Genomic DNA, 13,648 nt, shown 5'->3' with positions numbered 1-13,648 from the left:
TATTCCAGCTACACATACAGTACAAATGTCAGTATCATTACTTTTGAAACTACATTTATCTTGTTCAGACAATATTAACAAAAGATGGAACTATATCACTTAAATTACAAAAGTGTATATTTCTATTAAATTCTAACGCTTTACATTTAATGAGGAAATGGAATTCATCTTCAATTCCATCCTTGCAAAGTGGACAAATTCTCTGTTCTAAAGGCGTTATAGTATATCTACCAACTTCTATTAGTAATTTGCTATTACTAATACTACACGAATCCAGTAAAAAACCGGGGAAGACCTAAGGTGTTCTGGAAGGGTAAGCAGATCTTGCTCCACGCGTGGCACCAGTCATGTCGCTCTTGTTTTACAAGCCGTACAAACCCGGTGATTGGTCTTATTTGGTATGTCCAATACGTGGACGGGATTGTGGTATCAGTCAAATGTAGTGTAGACTAAATTGAAATATGAACTAAAAGATCTAAAAAAACCTGTGTCTCTCACCTGCATCTTTAACAATGGCCACTTTGTGGTAATAATCATCATTGAAGGACAATACCTCTTTAAAAAATTAACTGGCAATTTCGGTCATGTTGACGTATTAGTAGATCTTGTCTCCTGGTCATGTTGATGTATTAGTAGATCTTGTCTCCTGGTCATGTTGATGTATTAGTAGATCTTGTCTCCTGGCCATGTTGACGTATTAGTAGATCTTGTCTCCGGCTGACCTTTTATCCTTTTTAAAGTAATTACTAATGTAAGATAGATCAAATAAAGATTTCTGCCAAGATAAACTTTTTGTAGATCTTGTCTTGATTATATATTTTTTTGCTATTCAAAGTTTCTATCCATCTATTATAGTTTCAAAGATAATCGGCAAAAATGCACAAACAAATTTGGAAAAATTGTCATTAAAGGACAATAACTTCAATAAGGAGTCGACAGACCATCTTGGTCGTCTTGCTGATCCTTTTTGCTATTTTTAAAAAAGTTTCTATCTATCTATCTATATTAGTTTTCAAGATAATAGGCAAAATTGAAAAACAATGGTAAAATTTGACGTTTAAGGGCAATAACTCCTACAAAAAGTCGTCTGGCAGTTTTGATGTCACTAGACATGATAATTTTAAACATTTTTCACCGTCAGATTCTCTCTATATATAGGGATTTTCAAGAGAATAGACAAAACGGACATTTTACTCCATATGTTCTATCTTTAGCCATGTCGGAATGTCGGAAAAGGAGGGGGGGGGGGGGGGGGGTCGGACCATTATCGAGACTCCGGGATTGTGCATTTTTAAGTTCGGGATTCCGGGAACGAGCTATATTATCATCGGGATTTCGGGATTTAGTTTAATCGAGACACGGGATTTACGTGTTTTTATGTCCGGGAATTCGGGATTTTTATTTATCGGGACTCTTATTTGAAAAAAAAAAATTGCATTAGCTTACCCTCTCAGAGCACCTTGGTTAACTCCTGGTTTTTATAGGGGTTCTTGCATGTTTTTTAGTGTTCGGTGATCAGTTTGTGATTGTTCCTTTTGAATCCTCGTGTATTTGTACAACGGTTTATGTTTTATTTAATAGGCTACTTGGATATATTTGCACATTGTTTGTTCTATAGTTTTAAGTCTTTTGGTTTCTCCGAAGATAATTTTGTTCATCTTACATGGTCAAAGTTATAAATGTAAGTGTATTAAAAATTAGTAAACCAAAGGACACGATCACACACAGAAACAAAACAGGATTTATATGTTACACTATTGTTTCAGATTAGTGGAAGGTTTGGTACCATTAAAACGTTTAACCCGCTGCAATTGTTTGCACCTGTCCTAAGTCAGAAATCTGATGGTCAGTAGTTGTCGTTTGTTGATGTGGTTCATAAGTGTTTCTCGTTTCTCGTTTTTTATATAGATTAGACCGTTGATTTTCCCGTTTGAATGGTTTTACACTAGTAAGTTTTGGGGCCCTTTATAGCTTGCTGTTCGGTGTGAGCCAAGGCTCCGTGTTGAAGACCGTACTTTGAACTATAATGGTTTACATTTATAAAATTTTGACTTGGATGGAGAGTTGTCTCATTGGCACTCACCACATCTTCTTATATCTATTTTAACAAGTTGCGTCAGCACAAGATAAGTACATATATTCAAAGAAAAAGGAACCCTTCCAAAGCGTCTACTTTTGCCCCCCCCTAAAAAAAATTCTATGATTTCGGGTTACACAATCTTAAATTTCGAAGCACTATACAAAGCTATTACAGAATAATGTCAGAGCTAAATAGGGCCCATATTGAATTAAAAAAAAAAACAAAGATGTCGGACAAAATGAAATGGCATGAAACAAATAAAGAATTACAAAAAAAAAAAACATTGAAAACACTGCATACGCATAACTACTTGACACTGTATCCTGGCTTCGGATTAGCACAAAAAAAGTTAAAGAGTAAAGAAGAGTGATAACGTATACTATCATACTCTCAGAGGTCATACTCCAACTAACTGACGAAAATGTCTTACCTTCTTTTAAAACTCAAACTAGTTCACTTATTTATGTGTCTTTTAAGTTTTGGAATGTCGCAATCTCCATGTTAATGTAATCTGAATTAAACTAAGCTCACTAGATTATATTAATTAGATACAGGGAATCTGTACAACAGACTGACCGATTGCTTTGAACAGTATACAATCATTAATTAATGTATTTTGCCCAAAAAGCATATGCGATTTTATCGGGATTTCGGGATATTGTGAAATAAGGCCCGGGAAATCGGGACAAAGCAAAAATAAACCCGGGATTTCGGGATTGGACCCCCCCCCCCTCCGACTTCCCCCATGTCGGTCATGCTGGTTAGCGAGCGGGGTCATCGGACATAATTTTTAAAACTAGATACTCCAATGATGATTGTGGCAAAGATGGTTAAATTTGGTCTAGTTGTTTCAGAGGAGAATAATTTTAAGTTTGGTTAAATTTAAATTGCAGTAGTAAACAAATGTTGCTCACCTGTTAAATAGAAGATAAGACCGAATTTACTGGTAGTAATCCAAGTAGCTAAACTAGCTGTTAGACTAAAGTGGGGTAGTAAAACTACATTTTGTTCAACTGGTAGACTAAACTATCATCAGGTAATAGTGTAGAATAAATGTTGCTGGTTAAACTGTAATAAAACTACACGTTGATCACCTTGTAAAATTCAGTGTAGATTAACCTGTACTGGTAATAATACATGTAGATCACCTGGTAAAACGTATTCAAGATTGAACTATAGGAGTAAAAGTACATATATATATGTTGCTCACCTTGTAAAATGATTCAAGACTAAACTGTATGAGTAAAAATACACATTTCTCACCTGGTAAAACAGTGGTAAAAATACACGATATCATCTGTCAAAATGGAGTGTAGATAATGTGGTAATAAAATATGTGTAGCACAATTGGTAAACGTAGATTTGGTAGTGATAACGTAGACATACATTGATGAATGCTTAAAATCCAATGGTAAATATGATTTGCATATTCTACATGAGGGTCTGGATGGGGATCCTTCTTGTCTGTATTATATACAATTTTTCTCTATTCTTTATTTATTTTGAACCTTAGTCTCTATTCTTTATACATTTCAGCACCCCATTATTCTCTATTCTTTATTTCTTTCCATTTTGTTTCTATGTTTTTTCCCTTTATTCTGCACTTTTTTCCCATGATTCTCTATTTTGTAAACCCCATCTACATGAAAACACATGACAGTGGCAAGAAAATTAATCCTGTGTAAAAGACCCACAAGCTGATCAAGATCTTTTTAATATGCTACTGGTGGTTTCTAATGTAACAGTATCAATGAAGACATGTCCCAAACCCCGGAGACATCATAATGACTCCAAGCCAAACAGGAAGACATGTCGCCAACCCAGGATACACCATTGTGATTCAAAGCCAGACAGGAAGATATGTCACCAACCCTGGCTACATCATTGTGACTTCAAGCCAAAACGGAAGACATGTCACCAACCATGGATACACCAATTGTGACCCAAGCCAAACAGGAAGACATCACAACCCTGGATACAGCATTGTCACTCCAAGCCACACAGGAAGACATGTCACCAACCATGGATACACCACACCAATTGTGACTCCAAGCCAAACAGGAAGACATGTCACCAACCATGGATACACCAATGTGAATCCAATCCAAACATGAAGACATTGTCACCAACCCTGGATACACCAATTGTGACTCCAAGCCAAACAAGAAGACATTGTCACCAACCCTGGATACACCAATTGTGACTCAAAGGCAAACAGGAAGACATGTCACCAAACCTGGATACAACAATTGTGACTCCGAATCAAACAGGAAGACATGTCACCAACCCTGGATACACCAATTGTGACTCCAAGCAAACAACTCCAAGCAAACAGGAAGACTCTGGATGCACCATTGTGACTCCAAGCCAAACTGGAAGACACCGAACACACCATTGTGATTGACTCCAAGCCAAATAGGAAGAAATGTCACCAACCCTGGATACTTCAGTTTGATTCCAAGCCAAACAGAAAGACCCTGGATACACCATTGTGACTCCAAGCCAGGCAGGAACACCCTGGATACACCATTGTGACTCCAAGCCAAGCAGGAACACCCTGGATACACCATTGTGACTCCAAGCCAAACAATCTTTTGTCTTAATGACACATGCTGAAGAAAATGATGATGGATTGGTGTTTAACGTTCAGTATATTTCGTGCACATCAGGAAACAAACATTTTAATGTGATATTTAATAATATAAATCCAGCTTTGTACCAGACAGACACAATTAGCCGGATTTTTATGTGCTAGTTCCCTTGACAAGGCAACAGGAAGAGATGTCACATTACTTTATTGTGGAAGAAAGGACAAAAGTGTGAGATTAATGGAAAATTCGCATACAGGTATATGTATCTGATATCAGAATGCAAGTATTTATTATTGCAAGACTCACCCAGTCGCATTTTTCACATTAATGAAACCTCAAAATAATTTCTGCATTTACAGTATTCTGACTCCGAGCTGACCAGTCATTTATCTTACTCCTAAATGCTGTGTGCTTCTCCCAAAAACATCAAATTTCAATTTTTAAGTATTTGGTTTGACCCGACTTGTGATTTAACCCACAAGCTCCTGCATCTGAAGTGAACACGCTACCACAAGACCACCAAGGCTGTTCACGCTTGATTGACAAGCAGCAAATAAGATGTGTTAGACTTAGGATTGATCTGGCATAAGATTCTGGACCTTGACCTTGGCCCTGCAGGTTGTAAGCATTCTACCATGACAGTCCATGAGATGTCCTGCTACATTGTAAATATTCAAATAAGGAGATGTGGTATGAGATTCATCTCTGGACCTTGACCCTGGTTGTTACAATGACAGTTCATGACTTTCTACATTGTAAGTATTAAAATAAGGAGATGTGGTATGATTGCCAATGAGACAACTATCCACAAGAGACCAAATGATGTAAATGTAAACAACTAAAGGTGGGGCCTACAACAATGAGCAAAACACATGCTGTAAAGAAAGCTATAAAAGGTCCCGACATGACAAAATGTAAATCAATTTTAAAAGACAGTTTCTCAATACAAAAGTAGTTCACCTGGTAACAAGCAAAAAATATGACAAACCTGTAGGAATGACAAGAGTGCGTAAGATAAAATGTCTCCCCTGCTTATTATTTTTGTTCTCATGATTGAATAATAATAATAAGGTCAGATGAACCCTGCCAGACAGACATGTACACCTTAAAATCATTCCATTCACCAAATATAGATAGTTGACCTATTACTTATGGTATCTGATAAACTGACAAAACTATGAAAGCTTGACATTGACCAATGAACCATGAAAATGAGTCAAGGTTAGATGAAACGTGCCAGTCAGACATGTACACCTTACACTCATTCCATACACAAAATATAGTTGACCTATTGCTTATAGTATATCAGATAAGAACTTGACCATGAAAACTTAACCTTGACCACTGATCCATGAAATGAGGTAAAGGTCGTGTGAAGCCTGCCTGACAGACATGTAGACCTTGCAAGGATCCCATATACCAAATATAGTTATCAAGTGAGTATTTCACTTGACAAAGTTGCTGAAGCATGAAAATGAGGTCAAGTATAATGGACACATGGCAGTCTTAAACTTCGTCACATTAGGCATCTACATACAAGGTATGAAGCATCCAGGTCTTCTACCTTCTGAAATATTAAGCTTTATACACATTGTTTAATCCGCCACCGAAAGGTAATCTCTATATCTCGCATTCTGCGACAAGTGAGACAGTAATAAATGTTGCTCCAGTGGTAAAGTAAGAAAAAAGATAACAGAACTGCAGTAAAGATAATACATGTTGCTAACCTGGTAAACTGCACAAAAGATGGCATTAATACAAGTAGCAGATGTAAAAAATAGTAGGTTTTTTTTAATTTTCATTAAATAAATACATCTTCATTACATGATGATTTGACAACAAAACACACAAATGACCAACCAATGAAATTCAATATCTTTTGGTCATTTGATATGCCATCAACCAATAAAATTCAATAAATGTAACAGTTGGTCTTTCAAACCAAAAAAAATATCAAAATGAAAAAGAATAGCAATCATATGGTTTAATTTAAATCAACCAATCAGATCAGTTCAAGAAATATTAATGAGCAGTGAGTGCTTTGTCAATTGCAACTTAAATCATTTATTACACAACATAACAAGCAATATTACAAAAATTCTAAACAAAGCCATTGATATCAAATAGGCCAAACAAATATTAAGAGTGGCTTCACATTATAAGGATGTTCTTTTTATTTTGTAAAAGTGTGTTCAGAATTCCCAAGACATCTAAGACTGACATAATTTATGCTTGAAGTTTCCATGGATACAAACTGCTAATTATATCCCATTTATAGCATACCGTACTCCAAAAAGCACTTAGCCTTAGATAGATTTGGCTTTTATTTAGGTAATTTTTGGTCGTATAGCTCTTTAACTGTTTCAGTTCTTATACATCCATCACTTTAAAATATTCTGCTTTGAATGTTGAGAATATGAGATGATGAGAGTAAATCTAGAAAAGCGCTTCAGACACATGAAATTCATAAAATTTTATCCAATAATTACTTAATTCCAAACACACTTATTAAAATCAAACATCTCTATTAAGCATAGACATATAACATAAGTATATATATGACGTTATTATCCAAAGGATTGCTTTTATATCCAAAAACATTCCAAACCAAACAAAATCTACTACTGGCTATTTAATTTGAACATTGCTTGTAAATTAAGTGATTATAAATATACAAATTCTATAAATAGTATATAATAGGGGATGAATTCTGTCTATAAATAGTAACACAGGGGATGAATACAATCTGTACAAAACAACAATAAATCTGCATAAAACTTAACAAATTAACAAAAATTAACAAATTATACATTAATATCTATATATATATATTTAAGAATAAGGGGGTGGATGGGAGTATTTACCTTCAGAAACCAGCTTACCTATCATATTCTTGATCTCTATACATATATACATCTTGTGACCTACAAACTCTATGATTAGTAACATTCCAAGCCTTCAACACATTAAGTATTTCAGTGGAACATTCAAAATAAATGCATCTGATAATCATATGAAATTGAATGCTTAAGAACTGATTTGACAAATGTTCTTCTAAAGTGAAGGCCTCCATAGAATCCGTTTGCTTGAAGATAGGGATGTCGATCCCGCAAAGCACAGTGGCTCATATTAACTACAAGATATGATGCAACCACCAGTATGATTCCAATTTAGTAAAAATGTTTTTCAAGCTGCAAAGCAGTTTAAAAATGTCAGTTAAATCTCTAATGATAATTCCATTGGTGGAAGGACCTTGGTCGCTGAGTGGTCTAAGAAGTGTACATTGATCTCTAGCCTTTCAACATCAAACAATGTACGTTAGCTTCTGGTCTTTATTGCCTAGGATTGTCAATTTATCTGTCCAGGGTCGGTGGTTCTTCACCAATAAAAACTGGCAGTCATGATATAATCAAGAGTGCTGAAAGTGGCATTTATCAATCAATCAATCTACTGGTAGGCTCTTTATGTCTAAAGTTTATTTCTGGGCAGCCATTTTTAAATGAAAAGGAGAAGGGGAGAGGGGATTGTGTAGTAGGTAGAAGTTCCATTATTGGACATGGTTGTGCTAATGAGGGTGTTTTATAGTTTTATGTATGGCAAGCTGTTTTACTATTTATTCTAACTTCAAGATATCTCATATAATATATAAGATATCTTTTATAATCTAGTTTTTATAAGATATCTTATAAACTTTATCTTATATACTTTATAATATATCTTATAAAGTAAGTAAGATATCTAATAAAGTTTATTAGATATCTTATAAATATTTTTTATATAAGATATCTTATATAGTTTATAAGGTATCTTATATAGTTTATAAGATATCTCATATAGTTTATATGATATCTCATATAATAAAATTATATAAGATATCTTTTAAACTATATAAGATATCTAATAAATTATATGAGATATCTTATAAAGTTTATTAGATATCTTGAAGTTAGAATAAATAGTAAAACGGCTTGCCATATTTATGTCTATTTTATATATACAAAATAAACAGCTGTGCCAAGATCACATGATACAGTGCCAAGATCACATGATACAAACATTTTACATTTCAATGTATGATAGTTGTTTACCTCTGTCTAAAATAAAAAATATATGAAGCAAATACAAAATAAATACATATGTAGCATAAATTATAACAATATTGATATTTGTTGAATGTTTACAGGTTAAAAAATAATTTACATAAAAACAATCACAGCTTATGCAATAAATGCCATACTTATATATGACGTGGTTAATTATATAGAAATCATGTCAAAACATAACGTCTAATTCATGAAAAACTAGTTCTTTATACTTGAATCGAAAGATAATTGTTATCTCAATCACTATACCAGTCAAGAAGCAGTTATTGCTGTTCTTTTTTCATTGCTTTACAGAGCTATGATTTCAGTCCTTTACAGAGCTTTGATTTCAGGCCTTTAAAGAAGTATTGATTTTGACAGTATAATTTGAATTTAAAAAAAATAAATTTTTATTATCAAACATTTGCAAGAAAGGAATATTTAACAGTTTGGTTCAAATTTGTGGAAATAAGCCTAAAACGTTTTAGTATAAATGCCTCTGAAAAGATTAGTAGAACACAACCCTCATTGAGTAGATCACATGTTTTACATCAAACTATTGTCTTGGTTAAAAGTTCTTCCTAAAATCTGGTGGTAGCAGGTCTATTGATGTGTAGTAAAGAACAAACGCTGCTGAACTCTGAAATCAGAAAAAAAGTACAGTTACTTACTACTCGCAAATATATATGGGGGTCCTTCATTTCTGTATTCTTTAAATATTTAGGTAATTTTTTCTCTGTTCTTTAAATTGTAGCTCTCTTTATATATTTTGCCTATTTTTCTCTATTCTTTATCAGAGGCGGATTTAGGGAGGGGGGGGGGGGGGGGGGGGGGGGGGGCCCAGGGGGCCCGGGCCCCCCCTTTTTTGGGAAAAAAATTGGTTGATTATTTAGGGAATCACTGAAGCATGACTGGAGCGGGCCCCCTCTTAGGCAGTCAGTGGGCCCCCACTTATGAAAATTTCTAGATCCGCCACTGTTTATATTTTAGCACCCCATTATTTTCTATTCTTTATTTTTTTGGTCTATTTTTCTGTAGCATTGCCTCTCTATTCTCTAAACCCCATCAAGACCCTCATATATATATATCAAGTTTTTAAATAGAAACTTTACTGTGCTGTAAAGAGCTCAACAAAAAGTAATGTTGAGATTATAAAAGAAATTCTTAGTGTGTATCCCATGATGTATATATATATGAGGGTAGGACAGCATATGCCTGTATTAAATCAGGAACCTCATCAAAAAGGGAAGGGGGGGGAGGGGGCTGGTGGCATTGAGGATTTTTGGTAGATTGACTTTTTTTTTTCATCTGCCTATTTTTTTTTGCACCGCTTTGCTGCTTTTTTTCTCTCACTTTTGTACCCAAATATATCCTGCATTTTGTGTTGCAGAATATCCATTCACATATACTAGATTATGGAGTGTGTGTCTGAGCGAGAACTTCTCTAGTTCATTACTTTAGGAATATTTATCAAAAAGTAGTATTTCAATATTTAGCCCAATTCTACTATTTAGTCAGACGTCAGTCGCTACCCTGATATACCCTTTCTTTTTCGGGTAATGAATACGGATAGCGTTTGACATCTTTAGCCGAACAGATTTATCATTTTTACATAATTTAATTCATTGTATGCTGGTTCATATTCTGGACGCCAGTCTTTGCTCCTTTCTAATATAATTCACAAACAAAAAACAAATATGAAGCTTAGAAATGGAAAAATATTAAATACTAAACTCGTTCAAAGGGTATCTACACGTCTCAATCTTCAAAATCGCTTATCTAAAAATACTACCATCAATAACATTTTTAACAATAAAAATCGTGGTTACCCTTCTATCGATAAGTGTCATGCCAAAAAATGACTTACATGTCCCCGTCTTTCCACCAACAATACGGTAAGGTCCACGTTTAATGGTCGCACATTTTCTTTAAATTTTGAAACTGATATAACTTGAAAAACAAACAGTATTATTTATTTACTCACTTGAAACAAACCGGGATGCGGTATTCAGTACGTAGGTGAAACTGGACGATATTTATCTAAACGCACTCAAGAACATCTGTATCGTTTTAAAAGACCCAATAAATTCAAAAGTATCATTTATCAACACCTTAAGAAGCACAATCATCCTATTAAATATTTAGCAGTTCAACCTTTAGAAGTAGTAAATAAGCAGCCTGGTGAATCTCATTCAAAGTTTGTACGATCACGGAAAATAATTGAATTAAATTGAATTAAAAAATTACAGACAGTCTACCCTCTCGGTCTTAATGATAATATCATGGGAATTGGTAATATATCAAGAACCGATTCTGTTAACATTTTGGATATAGTTTCTAAAACTGTTCGTAAAAACCGTTCTCATGGTCGTAGAAAAAATCGCAATCAAAGAAAATTTCGGACCAATCATACCAATATTTCGGACCTTATTTCTATTTCAAAAAACAACGGCAGACATCATCTGTTAACAAAGCTCTGTTCATTACCGGTTAATAAGTTAAATAAAATTTTAGAGGATTGCAACACAATTTCATATAGCAGTCCTAAGTATGAAATCGTTCAAATTATAATGGCATATTGTTATTCTAAACTGTTTCCCAAAATTGATCGCCCTGAAGATCATAAAAAACAGTTTATTAAAATAAAGTATGTCAATAAAGGTTTTGATTTTGTAAATATTGCCGGTATTTTTAACGACCATTCTGTTAAAGAACAAATTCCGGGATATTTTGATAATACTGAGCTCCCTCTTATTTGTTATATTTACAAGAAATCTACCCGGAAATTTGTGTTTAATTATAGCCAATTGTGTAATGATGTTAATATCAGTGAAAATACACCTACTTCATGTAATTGCAGTAATTCAGAATACATTTATGGACCCATTTCCCATGTTATAACAGGAGATCTTAACATCGTTCAAGACCGAGAGTTAAAATCGTTCCTCAGTAAAGGACCTAAATATCGTCCCCCGTCAATTATTAATTGGAATGAGTGTCGTAATATCATCCACAACTCACTCCATACTTACTGTTTGAAATGGATAAAACGGGAAAAAGCTGACAAAAAATCTTTGGACTCTTTTTTTAATTCAGTAATGAACATAGTTGATATACGTATTCAACATTTTAAAGAACATTTTACTCTTAACAATAACCACAATAAACCAATAGCTCGTATCAAACATAAACTAAAAGAACTAGCCAAGGAATTTGTTTTTGTCCCGGCCGATAAAGCTGCTAATAATATTATTATTGTTTGACGTAAATTTTACATTGAGGTTCTGAAAAAAGAAATCACCAATTCACCAACATTCCAACTGACTCCATTTTCAGCAAACGACATCTGTAACAAACATAAACTTTTAGCTACCGCTTTACATGCAGAACCAAATACAATGAAAGTCCCAACTATGTATTGGCTTCCGAAGCTACACAAAACACCTTACAAATATAGATTCATTTCGTCTTCAAGCCATTGTTCCACTACTAAATTGTCTATTCTTCTTACCAGTACACTTGGTACAATCAAAAACCTGATAATAAATTGTTCAAATAAGGCCTTCGAAAATAGTGGAATTAATTACTTTTGGAGTGTCAAGAACTCGTTGGAAGTACTTGATAAATTACATGCATATATTGGTGATTTTGAATCTGTTCAAAGTTTTGATTTTTCTACCCTATATACCACATTGCCTCACATTCTCATTAAGAAAAAATTCACACACCTAATTAAATGGGCATTTAAAAAGTCAGAATGTGAATATATATGTTCAAACTCTTTTAGGTCATTTTTTAGTAGCAATAAACAAAAAAACTATGTCAATTGGACATGCTTTGATACTATATATGCCCTTGAATTTTTACTAGATAACATTTTTGTTCGCTTTGGATATTCCGTATATCGTCAGGTTATCGGAATTCCAATGGGAACTAACTGTGCACCACTTATTGCGGACCTTTTTTTGTATTGCTATGAGTTACAATTTATGACAAAAATCAGCAAAGACCCATCGAAACAACATCTGATACACAAATTTAATAATACTTTTAGATATTTGGATGATATTTTGGCTCTCAATAATGACGACTTCAGTATGTATACTAAAGAAATTTATCCTGTTGAACTTACTTTAAATAAAGCTAATACTAACAATGACCACTGCCCTTTCCTCGATCTTGATATCTATATCATTAACGGAAAGCTTAATACTAAAATATATGATAAAAGAGATGATTTTTCATTTCCTATCGTTAATTATCCATTTTTAAATGGTGACGTTCCCTTGTCACCATCTTACGGTGTTTATATATCTCAACTTGTACGATTCGCTCGTGTATGTAACAATGTTTTAGATTTTAACGAGAGAAATTTATGTATTACTGAAAAATTATTACACCAGGGTTTTCGATATCACAAACTAGTCAAAACATTTACTAAATTTTATCATCGGTATAAGGACATCATTCGTAAATATAGCTCAACATGCAGACTTCTTATACGTTCAGGTATTTCACATCCAATTTTTTATGGAAATATTCTTTATAAAGCACAAAAATGTCAGTATTCACCTCTGAAGCTAACAAAACCTTTAAATAGACTTATTAAGAAGGGATATAGTTACGATACTGTTGTCAGGTCATTAAAGATTGCATATTTTGGCGTTAATATTGATTCACTTATAGGGTCTTTGCATCGGCACTAAACACATTTATTTAAAAACCAGTTGTTGGCATGACACGGGTTATGTTCTTCTCATATATGTTATGATGGTATGATACTAAACCCCTAACCGGAAGGATTGTGCCTGATATTCATATGATGAAGACATAATCTTTCAATCAGTTTAATTGAAGTCTGGAGCTGGCATGTCAGTTAACTGCGGGTAGTCTGT

General features: G+C 33.9%; 1 protein-coding gene across 1 annotated transcript in view; it reads right to left on the bottom strand.

Annotated features, from left to right (window-relative positions):
- Positions 1 to 6,442: 6,442 nt before the first annotated feature.
- Positions 6,443 to 13,648, bottom strand: part of LOC127731681 (ubiquitin carboxyl-terminal hydrolase 8-like) — a 47,139-nt gene continuing 39,933 nt past the window's right edge. The window contains exon 26 of the mRNA XM_052240460.1: positions 6,443 to 9,393. Coding sequence (XP_052096420.1) covers positions 9,322 to 9,393 — 72 coding nt within the window. The 3' untranslated portion in view covers positions 6,443 to 9,321. The remainder of the gene's footprint in view (positions 9,394 to 13,648) is intronic.

This window comes from Mytilus californianus, unplaced genomic scaffold (genome assembly GCF_021869535.1).
Source record: "Mytilus californianus isolate M0D057914Y unplaced genomic scaffold, xbMytCali1.0.p SCAF_20, whole genome shotgun sequence".
Classification (NCBI taxonomy): domain Eukaryota; kingdom Metazoa; phylum Mollusca; class Bivalvia; order Mytilida; family Mytilidae; genus Mytilus; species Mytilus californianus.
This window is presented reverse-complemented; position numbering and strand designations above follow the sequence as displayed.